Source organism: Psittacula echo (genome assembly GCF_963264785.1).
Source record: "Psittacula echo genome assembly, chromosome: 2".
In the NCBI taxonomy this organism is placed as follows: domain Eukaryota; kingdom Metazoa; phylum Chordata; class Aves; order Psittaciformes; family Psittacidae; genus Psittacula; species Psittacula echo.
The window spans coordinates 90,983,041-90,999,498 of NC_137737.1; the positions used below are offsets into that span (position 1 = coordinate 90,983,041).

Here is a 16,458-nt window from a genome sequence, read left to right on the forward strand (position 1 = left end):
ATTGGTCTTGTGGCACCATGGTACAATCAGCTCCAGAGTCAAGCATAGCAATACATGTAAAAGAGCGAGGTTCCATATCCGGTAAAGTGTGTTGAAAACAGACTAAACACTCCGGCCTAGTAGCTAAAGATAAAGACAGTGCCATTAGTAGCGAAGATTCCCCCAGGGTAGGCTTTGAGGGTTGTTGTCGCTCATTGTGGGGAACCCCCCCGTCCCCTGCCCTGTCACACAAAGCGGAGTGTTACCAGGGCTCACAACGCTCCACTTCCCGTTTCTCTGCGGCTGCCGTTGTTGCTGTTGCCGCGGCCGCGGTGTCCGGCAGTCGCGTGCACGATGACCACTCCCCCCACACCGCCAGCAGGTCAAGCCCGAGTTGTCTTCTCCGCCCTTTCCCTTGTTTGGTAAAGGGGAGGGGCATTGGTGGATCGATGGCCTGAACCTCCGCACCCGTAGCAGCGGTTTGTTTTAGCACCTCCCCCTTCCTTGTTCTCCGGATTGCAGGCTGTCCTTAACGCTGCGATCATGGGGGCCGCGTGCGCCTCTCCCTGCCGAGTGGCCCACCACCGCAGTAACCCGGTTAGCGACAGCTCTTGCGGCGCTTGCTGTAATATTGCCCTTACAGAAGTGGTACAATTGTCTCTCAGACACTGCACCACCACTGCTTCCTTTGCCGCCTCAGGCAGTTTTGCGACCGTAACTGCACTGTGTACCCGATCTACAAAATCCGTGAAATTTTCTCCGACTTTCTGCCTCACATGCAGCCACGGCTGATGCTGACCTTCAGCTTGCTGCACCCTTCGAAACGCTTTAAGTGCCGTTCGCCCCACTGTCACCCAGTGTCACCCTCAGCCGCCTTTTCTGGTCCTGCGGAGTAGCAGATTGCCCTTCACTCGTCAACATGTCTGTCGTGGTCCCCGCCAAAGGGCCACCCTGCCCCCCGTCGGTGGCTATCAGCGCAGCAGCTTCCTCCCGCCAAAGCTCTAAAAATAGCAACCATTTCGATGTCGGGAGTATACCTCAGAAAAGCTGCCTGGCATCATACGGAGACGTTGGAGTGGACAAAACGCACTCCACCAGGGTGGACACTTGTGGGGATCTGATCCCATGCTGTTGGACTGCGCTAGCAAGATCTTTCAGGGTTTTAAGGTCGTACAGCTGCCACTCATACAACCCCCCACGGCCTCCTGCGGCTAAAACTGGAAAAGCCTCCAGTGAGGGGGCTTGCCATTCTACTCCGTTCAGCACACACTCTTTCGCAACCAGCCTCCAATCTGTTACACCTTTACCGGGTGGATAGACCTGAGGAAGCCACGAGCATGCTTGATCTACTTCCCGCAAGGCCTCCTGTACTCCCTTTATCAATTGAGGTAATCGGTCATCTTCTATCTTTCTTACTCTGTTCTGTGGTCGGTTCACTGCTTCCCTCTCTCCCTCCGAATCTGATTCCTGCTTTTGTTCACGCCACTCATTCCAGTTATTTCCCCCCAGACCAACCCGCTGCGGTGGTTTTTCCCCTTCTTCGTCAGACCAGTGATACCTAGGATGTCCCTGCGCCCGTTCTTTCTTCTTCAGGTACCAGATATCATCTGGATCCGGGGGTTTATGCGGGTTCTGTTCACTACAGTCCTGAGGCAGTTGATCTTTCCCTTCTGCAATATGTTACACAGCCTCTTGCATCTCCCTCCATGGGTATGCAGGGGGTGATGGAGCCCCCACCCCCCCACCGGTTTTCTTAACAGGCATACCAAACTTTCCTCCCTTACCGGAATCGCAGGGGCTGCCTGAGCCCCCTCGTCAGGGATCTCCCCCTCGGGTGGCCAATTCGATTCGCTGAGAAGGGAGGCGCCAGTTTGGCAACCTTCCGCCGCTGCCGCCGGTCCGGCGGCGTCAGTGTGTGGTGTACCATACAATGCTATACGAGCCGCAAAAACGGCTTCATGTTCTTTACGAGTCTTGGAGACAATATTTTCGATGGCACCTCATGTCTCCCCTATATCTCCTGCTTTCTTTTCCCCAGCCAAGACCGCTTCCAAAAGCTCTTGGCGGATTTGTTCCCATCAGGAGGTATCTAATACGTCAACGGGGGCCTCCACCGCCCCCCGGCCTTGCAACCATTGGGTGCTGTGGCCCGCTGGCCCGGCATACATAGCCTTCGGCAACCCAGCTTGCTGCACGAAGGCCTTCAATACCTGTACCACGTGGCGCACATCCATCGCTCTCATGTCGGGGTCACCACTTGTAGTTTCTCGCTACTCGCGTGGTGAGGGACGGAAGCACTAGTTCCCTCCGAACTAGGGTCAAGACATAGAGCATTCACGGAATGCGGGTCAACAACAGATTTATTGTGCAGTTACAATTCCTTATATTTGCCGCCTAAGCACCTTCCCAGAGTCAGCTGGTTCCTGTCCCTCCTAGCAGCTTTCCGTCACATCACGTGATCTTCTGTGCGCCAATCCCTACATCGCTGCACTTCCTTCTAGTTGGGATGCAACACTCCTGAGCTTGTAGTAGTTGATACTTGAATAACAACCAACAGTCTTGGGCCCCCCTGCCCTCTAGGGCTATATCCCATGGAACCTTACTAAACAGGTTCCTGAAGAAGCTAAAGTCTGCTCTCTTGAAGTCCAGGGCAGTGAGCTTGCTGCACGCTCTTCTCACTGTCCTGAGGATCTCGAACTCAACCATCTCATGATTGCTGCAACCAAGGCTGCCCTGGAGCGTCACATTTCCAACGAGCCCTTCCTTGTTGGTGAGCACGAGGTCAAGCATGGCACCTCTCCTTGTCGGCTCCTCTATTACTTGCAGAAGGAAGTTGTGTTCCACACAATCGAGGAACCTCCTGGATTGCCTGTACCGGGCCGTACCGTCCCTCCAACAGATATCAGGGTGGTTGAAGTCCCTCATGAGAACAAGGGCCTGTGAGCGTGAGGCTGTTCCTCAGAAATGCTCCCATGCTGAGCAGCATACAGCACCTTCCATCTAAGAACTAACTTGGATCATTCAGCTTGAAAAATTACTTAAGACTATACAAGCCAAAATCTATGAGAGAATGCAAAGGTGAGCAGATAACCATTTTTCTTTGCTACTGCCGAAATAGCAGGAATGGCAAGGATTCAACAGAGCTCTCAGTGAACAGGTTTGAAACAACTGAGAAGTATTTTTGCACATAATCTTGTCATTGAACAGTGGAATTATCATGATACTGTCAATGCTATAAATGAGAAATAAAAGAAATGGAAGGCTTTTAAAAACGTGGCCAGGCACATTTGTGGAGTACGTGTCCACCTGAAAATTTGAAATACACACACCCAGTGTCAGAGTTCTTAACTTGCTATGGCAGATGGCAGAAACTGGTAGGCTTGGATTGCCTTGGGGACTTATTTATGTCTGTTTTTTTATGTTATTTCCCAGAGCAACATGTTGCTATATCTGCACTTTTGCACCAATGGCCTCCAAGCCTGCTTCTGCTCTGCATGTCCTATGGCCCCCAACAGCTCACTGAGGAACCTCTCCAAAGTCACTTGGTTAAGACTCGGCTGATTCTTACAGGCTTTCAGGAGCGCAGCAGTCTGAAGGGCGCCCGGCTGGCGAGTTAAGTGAAATCACCAAGCAAACCACTGTCCAGCCACAATCCACCTCCCTCAGGTGGAGCGGACCTAACGGCCGCGCCCCGGGGGCCGTGCGGAGACTACTCGGAGAGACGCGACAGGGCGCACCCGCTCTAAGATCCACCTCCCCAGTCCTCGCTCCGCCTCCTTGTGGGCCTCTGCCGGAAGTGGCGGAATGAGGAGAAGAGAGGCGGAGCGGGGTAGGGCGGTACTCCGGGAGGCTCGGCTGTCGCCATTTTGTTAGCGGCGGGCTGCCGGGGAGCGCGGAAGTAGCGGCCGGCGAGACGAGGCGGGAAGGGACGGAGCTCGTTCGGCTCCTCCCCTGCTGGGGTGTAGAGGCGGAGACTGAGTGCGGCTGACCCGGGCCGGTAGGGGCGACGGCAGAAGCGAGGCTGAGTAGAGCGGAGTCGAGTGCGGCCCGGCTATGTCGGCGTTCTCAGAAGCGGCGCTGGAGCGGAAGCTGTCGGAGCTGAGCAACTCGCAGCAGAGCGTGCAGACCCTGAGCCTGTGGCTCATCCACCACCGCAAGCACTCGGCGCTCATCGTCAGCGTGTGGGAGCGGGAGCTGCGCAAAGGTGAGCCTGACACTGCCGCAGCCACCCTGCTGGGCCTTTCTCCGCCGTTGGCTACCGGGTGCGGCCTTCCTCGGGGGCAGCGGGTTTGGGCGGGGATGCGACGGCTGCGGCGGGAGGAGGCCACCCTCGAGTGTGCGGCTGCTGAGGCAGGGCTCCTCGGCCTGTCGAGCCGGGGAGGAGGGAGGGCCGGCACGCCCCGGTAGCTGGGGAGAAAGGAGCTACTGGGGCAAATGTTGAGCCCCGCGTCTCAGTTTCTTCATGACTGGGGGATGGGAGGTTCTTCTCCTCCCTCTGTTTTTTCTCCACTCCCCTGGCTTCTGTTTTCTCCTTCTCATTCCGCCTTCAGTGAGACGCCTCTAAGGAGGCCGCTTCTGGTGTTTTACTCTTTTTTTTTTTTTTTTTTTTTTTTAAATGGAAAGTGGGAAAAGGGAAGGAAGGAGGCAAGCACAGGTCTTAAGGCTTTTTGTTTTAGTACGGGCCGTTACGGCTTTTCAAGATCACCCTTCTTAGGCCTTGTATTTCGTCATCCGTAATGATGGGTAGCTGTTACACCGCTTGAGTTTCCTGACACGGTGGGCTTTGTCCACTCATGCCAGCGACTATTCTTATAGGGCAGCTGAGGATGGGAATATTCTGGGGAAAGATCAATTTAATATGTCCAAAGTGGTTTTTACTTCCTGTTTTTGCCAGATGGCTAATACAAATGTTAGCATCACAGAAATGTGTGGGGTTTTAGCTGTATTGAGTATCTGATATTGAGTGTGCAGACCTAGATTCTTATTTGGCTTTCATTTTAATAGGAAAGAACTTAAAGCTGTAGGTTCAGGGACTCAAAGGCAGAAATGGCATGTGAAAGTTTATTTGACCTGACTGGAAAATTATATGATCTTAAGTTGTCTCATCTAAGAAAAAGAAGTCTCTTGCTAGAATTCTGGTTTGCTCTAGGAAGTGTTACAGTTTTGCAGTAGTTTCCTTTGGAGGTCCATTAATATGTGGCTCTTTAACGGGGAAAGTAGAAGGCTAGGTTTTCAAGTGGAGAGGAAAAATAGGACTAAGCTATTACAGGACTTAAGAAAGAGGAACCACTCAGTTTCTCAAAAATAAGAGGAATAGCTGTATTATATGTATGTATACATATAATAGAATTATATGTAATGGAATACAAAGAGTGCATGGCTGGATCACAATGACCTCTTGGTTAGGGGATGTAACTTCATAGCAGATGAACTACCCTTAAAATAAGTATCTTGCGTATGAAGTAATGATAAGTTACAGTATAATATGGAGATTCGTTCCTATGAACTCTGTAGGTTTTCACGTGGCTCATTTTCACAATGTTTTTTGCAAACATGCTTTCTTGTTCTGAGAACAAATGAATGATCTCCAATCTGCATCTGAAACGTTTTATGTTTCCAGGTCTTCTAAACAGCCAGCTTGAATGTTTGGTGGTTTGGATGATATCAGAAAGGTATCTTAAACTAATTGGAACAAAGCCAGAGTTTTGGTTGCTCATCTTAATTAAAATGCACAATGCCAGTTTATAATAATCTGTAATACTAATGGTCAGTGCTTAACTTCAGTATTAGCATAATTTGCCTGTTGTGCTGTTTGACTAATCGGAAAAATTAAATGTTTGAAACTTAAACAGGGGAAATTCAGGTTAGATATAAGGAAGAAGTTCTTTATTGTGAGAGTGGTGAGGCACTGGAACAGGTTGCCCAAATAAATGGTGAATGCTCCATCCCTGGCAGTGTTCAAGGCCAGGTTGGACAGGGCCTTGGGTGACATGATCTAGTGAAGGGTGTCTGTGCCTATGGCAAGTGGGTTGGAGCTAGATGATCTTTCCAACCCTAACCATTCTATGAAATATGGCTTACATGTTCTAAGGTGGCTTTGAGTGGTAAGGATAACAATCTTCTTAAGAACTCATGGGAATGCTTTGCTTTCTGCCAGTTTTCAGTGTCTGGCTTCCACTTTTAGGCCTGTTTTGAGCTTTGGATGAGTGTCGCTGCTATAATTGTTTTCCTCTTCAGTTTGTTGAAATTGTTGTCCAGCCTTTGCTTCTTCAGAGTAAGATTTTTCTGGTGACCTCTTTGGAAGCCAGCCTTCATGGGTGTGTAGAAACCGTTGATACTCTGTGTCAGGTAGGAGCAACTTGGGTGATTTCAGCGTCCTGCACCTTTCCTTCTGTGCTTTTAAGCCTGTGTTCCACTTCATTTTGAAGCTGGCATAGTTAATATACACAGGATGTATTTTAATTTTCCATCTCTGATAAATAGCACCTGAGCTTTATAAATGTTAGCTTACATTAGCCCAGTACTAACTTTTTGCTAATTGCAGCATGTAATTTTAAGGTGGTCTCTAATCCCCAAAGGGGGTGGATTTAGTATTCTAAGCAGTCAGCCTGTGGAAAATGAGAAGGAAAACCAGTATGCTGTTGTGAAGTGACTTGCATAAAACATCACAAAGTAGAATGCTGGCAATAAGGTCATAGAGTAAATTTAAGGTTTCTGACTTGCCCACCAGCCAAATCATAGAAACATGATTTCCCTCCTACCTGAGAGAAAAATGATCTCTGTTTGGGGAATATTGACACAAAAATTATTGGCGCTGTCTGCTGCTATTGCTAGTCAGTAGTGTCCTAAAACTGAAAATGAACTTTGCCGTTCCAAATCTTATTTCCTTTCATTGTATTAATTTTTCATTGTCACCTCTGTCTCCAGACCTTCCTTCCAGCCTACTCCCTTTTGGACTCATGGAACATTGTATAACCAAGTTGAACACAGTACAGTGTGATACTACTTTTTCTCTGGCTAAATAAAAAGATCACTTGCATCAGATCAGCTTGCATGAACCTTTCTGAAGACATCTTTAGTTATTCATGAGAACAAGTACTAGGATCACAGCTCTTTTGTTCATACATATTTGGTTCTGATTCTTTTATTTTTAAAATAGTCATTGTCTTTGTATTATGTTAGAGTAGAGGTGAAGAGGCAGATTTTCAAATGTGAGTATAACTTGAGCAACATAAAATTTTAGTCCCTTCCTGTTTACTTGGATTAATTGGACCTATATTAGGGCACTTCTACAGATCATATGTTTCATAAACCTTCATCTACAGTTGAACTTTCACTGAATTTCTTGGTGAACTCTTGCATTTAGATGTAAACTTGGAGAATGGTCAGAACTTGCACATCTTTGTCATAACTTGGAGTGGTTATACTGGATTTGTCTCGCTGAATTCCAGTGTTGCTAAGGTTTCGTCAATAGAGTTGATGTAACTGTGATTACTGAAGGAGTATGCATATATGCTTTTCCCCTAATACTACCATAACTTTTATATGTAGTTCCTAATGTACTGGCATGTAGAATTCATGGGGTCATTCTTAGAAAGAATAAGAAATTGGAGTATTCTAGAATTGACTGTATTGTGAAAGTACTGATAACTCTGAATTGTCCAGGTGCACAAATACATAAGGAAAGGATGTCATCTTATACAGCCAGTAGTTTATGAAATTAGATCAGGACTTGCATATTATATGCTTCAAGAGACTGAGTATAGGGACTTTCTGCTTGATGACTGCCCTCAAATACATGCTAATGAAAAATGCATGGGTGAATGGTGCCATAAGGGTGGGACTGTGGCAGAGCTGGTGGTATTAAGTATTCCTGATTATGCATCTGTGCAAAACCACTCAGGTGTCACTCAAGATACTCCACATTTTAGTGTATGTAGTGGCGGATTTTTTTTTCCACACTATCTATTATTATGATTGATAGAGAATAGATTGTCATTCATTGATCTTTTGTTCACTGATGAGAAAAGATTGATAGAATGCATTTAACTTAAATTACAACTGTAAAAAAATAACAAAGATTTTTCCTGTTTTGACAGATAAGCAGAGGTCTACAATGACAACAGAACAGCTCCTTTTCCAGTCTGCTGTTGGTTAGCTATGTCTTTAAATATTTCTGATGCTTTTTTGCTGACAGTATCTTGTGCTGTGCTGCTGCTGAAAACCCAAGAATTAGTTTGAAATAGATGAGTTCCCTGATGGAATGCTGGTGTTGGCAGAAAGGAGACTGTGAGGATGGTGTCTCCCCTATAGTCTGCAGCCTGTATTAGCCCTGGCTTATACTAATATTGAGTTTGTGTTCTTTTGAATTTCATAGTTGACTTACGGAATAAATAATTTGGTAAGGAGGTTATTCTTCATTTGTAGTAAATGTTTTATTAAAATGAGAATCTCATGTGGTTTGGATTTTTATTCTAGAAAAGTGTGGGGTTTTTTTCTTACGATATGTCACCTTCATGGTTGCTTCAAAGTAACTTTTGTGAATTAAGTTCTGTGATAATGTTGCTCCATAACCTAACTATTTTACAGAAACTTTTGAGTGAAAGTTAGGGAGAACTTGGCAAAGGCTTGAGAAGTGTGCACTGAGGAAAAAGATTCTGTTCCAGCTAGATTTCAGATGTATGAAATGTAACACTTGAAGTTAAATAGTTAAATACTTGCTAGTTGTAAGTTTACTCAGTATTTAAGTACTTAAGTAGTACTAATTAATTAACTAATGTGAATACATCAGTCATTCCCAAAATGCAACTAGTGGGCCTGTTAAAACTGTCTTAATTTTGTGTGTATATCAAAGGATTGACTTACAGGGTTAATTGATTTTTTTTTTTTTTTTTTTGTTTGTTTGTTGTTGGGGTTGTTTTTTGTTGGGTTTTTTTTTTTTAAACTAAGTAGTGGCATGACACATGCAATTTTGTTTTGTAAGCCTGCAGCCACTGAGAAAACCCTTAGGAGCAACCTTGAAGAGGCTTTTCTGAGATGGAGGCTGTTAAGACGTGTTCTTTGTTATTTGTAAAACAGATGTTCTATTACGTACATCTCTTAACCGCTGGTTTCAGAATACCCTGCAGCTGTAGGGGTTTGTTGTTTGTGTGCTTTGAAATTTAAAATTTCAATTCCATAATTCAAAGCATCAACCTTCAAGGATGAATAGTAGGGTGCTTGTTCAATAGGCTTCATGTGGTATTTGCTGTACTGGGTTAAAACATGTTCTTTTTAAAAAGCTAAAAAAGTAAAATTGCTAAGTGTTTGAGTTTGGTAGTATGGGACTTTTTAATTTTAACTCCAGTAATTTTTCTGTACTACTTTTCCTGTCAACTAATTTTCTGTTAGCTGTTCCAGGTCCAGCTCTGTCACTTGTTAGGTATTTACAACCTAGTGATATTTTAATAGTTGTTGTGTTGTATCTTTAAACCTAATTTCAGATTCAAGTATCTGTTTCCTCAGAGCCTGACATGGCATCTCATAGATAAGTCAGTCTTGGAAACTGATGCTGAACCTGCCTCTCCGTAATCACTTGACCTCTTTGTTTTGGCTGTCATCTGTCACCCCACCTGTGTCACGCTGTGTCTTCACTGCAAAGCTTATCCAGGTTAGCAGAGCCATTGTATATTGTCTTTAAGACAGCTAAAGTTCTGTAACAGTTGTGTACATCTGAGCTGCCACAGAGGGACATATTTTTAGCACTCAGCCCTGCCAGTTTTACATGTTGTTCCAGTTTACCTGTTGTTCCAGTTTATTATGGTTGAACTTTTTGTTGTTTTCCAGGTGTTGAAGTTGTCCAATGCTATAAGAAGTGACTGGTTTTAATTATTTATGGCTGTTTGTCTACCACTGCTGCTGCTAGGACATAACATTATTGTTTATGTCCTCAGTCATTATAGCTGTTGGCATTGATGCAGTATGTTTTTCTGAAGCTAGTGGCTGTTGTGACAGTTGCTCAGTGCTGCTGAAAATTGGAAGATAGAGGCTCTTAGTAGGCAAATTGAGAAGATCTAGCAACATTAAAACCAGATTTGCAAGTTATACTACATCTGAATTACTCTAATACTCAGTTAACTGATTTGGAGCAGAACCACAACCAAAAGTAGTGGAAATATATTGCTCTGCAGATGTGAAGTGGATTTCAGGAAAAAAGTTCCTGGTTTAAAACAATTATTTTCTCTACTATGTAGTGCAGTTTTTCTGCACTACATAGTAGAGAAGGAATCTTTCTTTATTGGTGGTTGTAGATTATTCAACATATTGGTGGTATAGCATCATTGGCCAATGTGATACACCTGAGAGAATAAATAGGTTTGGTTTTCTTTTAAAAAGAAACATTTTAAATAAACAAAACTATGGCTTACTGATTTCACTGGTTGGTAGGTGTTCTTGGGGAGGCCAGTAAGCTACTTAAGGTGGAGGTGTTTGCGCTTCCCACTTACCCACATGAGTCTTCTCATCTATGCAGAAAGGTTTGGAGATCAACTAACGGCAGGCAAAACTTCAGGTGAATGTGAGTTAAGTCAAGTTAGAAAAATGTATTTATTGCATAATGATTTATAAAATTACCTATAGTCAGGAGCAACAGATGAGCCATGTCAGAATCTGTCACTTAAAATAGTCACATTTGGATTGTGTAATTCAGCCTGACTAGTTGACTCTCTAATACTAGTTTTGAAAGAATGCAATGTGTACAAATCTGTATTAATTTATTGCTGTACCACTTGCGTCCTTGTATCTTACCTGAATCTGCCTATGTTTCACCATTCTGCTTTTAAATACTTTGGTGTGGTGTATTTTTTCTATCCTAAAACTGTTATTGCTGTGGATTTGTATCCATCTTGGCATTGTACCAGCCAGGCGAGGCAATGAAAGGAGTTGTTTTGTTTCACGTGTTCAGGTAATTCAGGATATACCAACTACAGTGGGAAGCTTCTGCAGAGTAATTATTTCAGAAGGGTTTCCTTGGTTTGTGACCAACTTTTTCACATCCCCATGGTAATTTGATGTTGATGGCCTCTCCCAGCAGTGGCTGTTTGCTGTTTCTTTCGTCTACTAGCCTCCAAACTCACTTGGACCCTCAAATATTGAAGTAGGACCCTCAAATATTCTGTAGGCAGTCTCATTCCTGTCTTTGAAAAGGAAACACAGCAGTTCTTAAACCTTGGTAAAATTCACCAGGAGAATCAGGTGACAGTGCAGTGTTGAACACTTAACCTTTGCATAACAGAAGGTTAATGTATTTTAAGATGAAGTGCTTGTTGTACAACATGCCTTTTATGGATTATATTATTTTTGAATTGTGCTTTCTGGCCATAGCCTCTCAAGGGACTTTACAGCGTGTTACTACCTTCAACCATGTTACCAAAGGTGCTGCGCTTGACCAGCTTTCATAAAATCTCAGATTTAGCTCTCAGTGGGGAAAGGTCAGTGATCTTGCACTCAAGTTTCAGTGCTCCTTGACTTAAGATGAGTTGGCTCTTGTAACAAAAAGCTTGAAAGTTTGTCAGGTGTTTACAGAGATGTCATTTAACTTCTTTTGTGAAGGTGTGAAGCATGTCATGATATAGGAAATGTCCCAGGGATTTTGGCAGTTGCTGAGACTCATATTCTGCTGTATATATATAAACTAATGTAATTGAAAAGCAATTGAGTCAGACCTTTATTTGAATCTGTGTTAAAGAGCTTTAGTAAAAAAAAGAAACTGTTTAGTGCTGATAACTGTTGTGGGATTTTAACCTACTGATGTTCACTTTCTCAAAACCTTTTGTTAAATGGTATTTTCATTCCTAGCAGAGCTGGCCTGTAGAAAGTGAAAGCCTGATGAAAGATTTTCAGATACATCAATAGACTATACACTTGTAGTGCGATGTAGGTGAAATTCCTTATGCTTGTGTGTCTAAGACAGCAAATTCATCTCAGCTCTAGGGAAGAGGTATAGAAGAGCATGACACTGATGGGCATGTTTCTAGCAATCTTCATGGGAGCTCAATTTCCAATGCCAGGAAGTAGACCTGGAGAAGATGAATAGGATTATGATGGCTTTGATTACCAGAGTTAACCTGAGTGAAGATAACTTGCTTACTGCCTTCCAAGGTAAAATTTTAGAATTTCTTCACTGAAGTGGTGGCTCATCAGCATTCTAGTTCACTGAGTTTTGTGGTTTCAAGCATATAATGTCAGGGCATTCATGCTGGATTGGTAGAGAACTAGGAATGCCTAGATTGGACTAACAGGTATGTATTCCTAAGAAGTATAGCTTGCTGGAAACTAAGACTTGATAATGAGAATGCTAAGTCTGTCCACTGTAGATGCCTGATTACACTATTTGCAGGTTAAATTCCATGAATGCCTGCAGAGTATTCATTGGTATTTAAATATGTCAGATACTTTTTTGGGACAGACTTAGTTTCAGTTGCAAAGTGCCAATCCTGGTTAGTCTCACTGTGGATGCTTAATGTGCTTAATATGGCCTTTGTACCAACCAGCACCATTGACCTGTTAAAATATTTCAGAATCCAGTGCTTCAGGCAGCTGCTTTGGTGGGTGAATAGTAAATAAAACTGAAACAAGCTGAAGAGTTATGTGAACGCTGCACAAGAGTGTCTGAAAAGATGACTCAGTCCAACACGGGTGCTTTCTTTGCAGTTTTGTGTTTGCAGACTGTACCGTTAGTGTACCAAAGGTAGTGTGGGCTAGCTACTTCTAACACTATACTTTGGCAGTATGTGCCTTTCAGATCATTCTTTAACCTAAGATCTTCCATTTTTTTCTTTCACTTTCTTCTGACAGTAAGAGAGCTTTTGCTAATAGCCTTGCCATGTGTTGAAGACACTTTTTTAAAAATAGTCTGTAGCTGTTCTTTGATCCATTTTGGTGTTCTGAGGTATATCAAAGCCCAGGGTTGAAAAGCTGTTGTAACTGCTACTGAAAAGAGACACTTTTAAAGAGACTGATTTTTTTTTTTTTTTTTTTTCCCCCCCCCTCTAGAACAGATCCATCTGATCTGGAATTTAATTTTGTATTTCAGACTTCCATAGTTAATTTACAGTCGTAGCAGTGATAGAACACTTCATGTTTTTTCAGCTAATGGTTGTCAACCTGAGTTGCTACATTGCACCTTAGCCTCAGGCGTAAGGCAGAGTGGTGGTAGGCCAGTATGTAACTCCTGAAGATTTGTGAACTGGACAGGAACACTTCTTGAGAGCAGATGACATGTTTAGCCTTGGAATTCTGCAGAGCATTCTTACAGCAAGAGGAATTAAATTTTACTTCACATTCTCTCTGCGAACACAGGAGTAGAATTTTAGTTGAATATCTAACCAAAGCCACAGAGTAATAGTGTTTTGAGTGACTTCTGGGTTTTAGCATGCTTTTTCCAAACATGGTATATTGATCTGTTTAGTGTAGTGAATAGAGTAAAGGCTTTGTGAAAATCAACATCACCTGACTTCATGGCACTACATATATCTCTTGTTTTTACCATCAAGATGGTTACTTGTTGGAAACAAGGAAGTTGGCTTGTCACAAATGGGTTGCATCTCTGAGGGTTAAAACATGATTTTTTTTCTGTGAAATGGGTGGGCAAGGACCTATCCTACATGCAACTCAGAGGATATAGTATAGGCAACAGCCTGTTTCATTAAATTTTGAGTCCTAATTCTGGGCTTATTTAAGAAACCGGGGTAGGGGTTAGGATCAGCTTTAATAAACATTAAACATTTTGGTGCACTCATGAGACAAGATGTGTTTTCTAAGACTCTCTGACTAATTCAAAGCTTTCTGTGTCAGAGCTGTGATTTACCTGAAAGAGTGGGTAGGAGATGTGTTGGTTTATGTGAGGTTTTCACATATATGCTTATATGTATATATATGCTATATATATATATATACATTATATATAATATATAATTATTTTTATATGCTACTTAATTTCTAGAGTCTTCATTTTATTTTAGCCAGATTTTGACTCAAACAGATTAATTTCCAGGGTGTTTACATGTAGTGACTTTGTTGTTCGGAGGAGACTTCTAATAGATCTGCCTTGTGTGCAGCACTTCAAAACTTTTTTGCCACATTTTGGTTTGCCTTGATTCTGAGAGATAGGTGAATTTTTACTTATAACAGTTGTTACTTCCTCACCCTCCCCTTAATCCAGAACTGTCTTAACTTTTTGGATATGTCTGTCCAAGAGGATGGAAAAATTCAATACTCCAAGGATAAGTCCTTCAGGGAAGTCTTTCTATAGTGCAAAATTTATTCTCAAAAGCATTTCCTTAGAATGGAAGCATACCAATGTTAAATTTTTTTCTTCTTTGTGAGGGTGGTTCAGAATGTTTGAGAGGTTGCAGTGGAAATTAACAAAATCAAATCATGCTGGGAACTGAGCACCTGTTTAAAGAACATCTAAAGGCTTTACCGCAATGCTGCTTTCCTCAGAAGGGCAGGAAAACTTAAATCCATCTTTTAAGAGAAATCTCTTTTTAAAGTCAGCATATGTGCTGAGACGGTGTGGTTGGTAATGGAGCCTGAAATTTTTCTGGTGTTAACACAAGGTTAGAAGTGTAGCAATAACAGTTGTAGCTCTGAGAAACCTGTAGGCTAATGAAGATTAGATGAAGTGGGGTGGAAAATGAAAATACGTGAGTAGGAACATTTAAAATATGCAATGGATTTTCAAAAGCAACTTGTAAATTTGAAGCTTGTAATTTATTTAATGTTAATGGGCCAGAACGCTTGAGATGCTTGGAGAAGAGATACACCCCAAAAGCCTGAAAGTGATTTTTTGGAAATGTTTTCTTAATATTACAGCTGCACACACGAGTGTGTTCATGATTAGAAGATAAGGGAGGGAAGTATCTGAATGGTGTGGAGAGATTGACTAGGGACTGACTGTTCAGTTTACTCAAATATGAGAATGAGGGGTGGTTATTTATAGGGCTGAAATTAAAACTGAAAGAAGGAGGTTCTTCATATAAGTGATTGTGGGTCTGAAACTCCTTGTCAAAAGACTTCATTGGTGTAAGAAATGCAGGCTTAAAGGGAAGCTAAAGTACTTGGAAGAAATCCATGAAGGCTACCAAAGACACAAATCACATAGGGCTCACGAAAACATGTGAAAATAGTTGGGGACTGAAGAACACTTCAGAGTGTCATGCTGTTTTCTGTTTATTTTTGGAGATGGTGCTAGAAGGAACTCATGTCATATTATGAAGGAGGAAGAATATGAGCAGAGTTACAGCAGAAGAGAGGGAAAAAGCCAATGGGTGACCAGAGTCTTTTCACATTTTTAAATACAGAACTAGAGTGAAATGTTGTAAGCGGTCATGAGAATAGGAAAAACACCCTGGATTTGTTTTTTGTATTTAGCATAAATATGGATAAAGAGGTATTAATCTGAGTAACTAACTTTTCTAATTATTCCTGTTTATCACTCTCTTTATTAGCAAAACCAAGTAGGAAGCTGACGTTCCTGTACTTGGCCAATGATGTCATACAGAACAGCAAAAGGAAAGGACCAGAATTTACAAAAGATTTTGCTCCGGTAATAGTGGAGGCTTTTAAGCATGTTTCAAGGTACAGTATACTGTTACGTGCAGTGTCCTTCGTCATACTGTATTTGAGGTGTAGTAGAGAAGTCCTCAGTGCATCTCTCCTGACCCAGCTAGTCTTTGTGTGCTATTTCTGTACTTGGAAGTCTTGTTAGTTTATTCAGTGTTCTTTTGATCTCAGTCTTAATGATATTGGATGAAGTTGCGTAGTAAATTCATCTGCATTCAGTCCCTTTTGCCTTAGAAAGCTGTTAGCTATGTCTTAAATTAAGACTTGTTTTCAGTCTGTATTTTATGTGCTACAACAGTTTGATGTGTTTCATTACTGGTGTTGTATGATTTGTTTTTCCCCAGCAGCCATTCATCTTGTTGCATGATGATTCTAGACTCTAGATACAAAATTATTTTCACATGGTACACAGCTGTTGATGCAACACAAACCTACTTGCGGTGTTTGTGTAATAGGGCTACACATCTACAGATCCATGGGTCAAGCAAGCAAACAGAAAGAGAATTGGATGCTGGCCCTTTTTGTGTGCTTGTTAAGACCTGTTGAACTGGTCTTTGCTTTATTTTCTTTAAAATGTGATTTTGCTATTTTCTGAGATTGACTTCTCATACTTTGATATTGCTGAGGCATGTCACAGTCCTTGTGTGACGTAATCCTACAGCGGTGCTGTACTTTCACCTAGTGCTGATTTTTGCTTTTCTCCTTGTAACAGTGAGTCTGACGAGAGTTGTAAGAAGCACCTTGGCCGAGTGCTCTCTATCTGGGAAGAAAGGTCTGTTTATGAAAATGATGTGTTAGAGCAACTTAGGCAAGCTTTGTGTAAGTATTTTATGTGTGTATGAAAATTTAGTCTTTTCTTTAGAATATTATTTCCCT

At 42.4% G+C, this 16,458-nt stretch overlaps 1 protein-coding gene across 3 annotated transcripts in view; it reads left to right on the forward strand.

Moving 5' to 3' along the window:
• Positions 1-3,803: 3,803 nt before the first annotated feature.
• RPRD1A (regulation of nuclear pre-mRNA domain containing 1A) overlaps positions 3,804-16,458 on the forward strand; it is a gene marked incomplete at its 3' end in the record, with an annotated part of 39,534 nt that continues 26,879 nt past the window's right edge. For all 3 annotated transcript variants that reach the window (XM_080610423.1, XM_080610424.1, XM_080610425.1), the window contains exons 1-3: positions 3,804-4,183; positions 15,468-15,597; positions 16,295-16,401. In XM_080610423.1, coding sequence (XP_080466549.1) covers positions 4,033-4,183; positions 15,468-15,597; positions 16,295-16,401 — 388 coding nt within the window. In that variant the 5' untranslated portion in view covers positions 3,804-4,032. The remainder of the gene's footprint in view (positions 4,184-15,467; positions 15,598-16,294; positions 16,402-16,458) is intronic.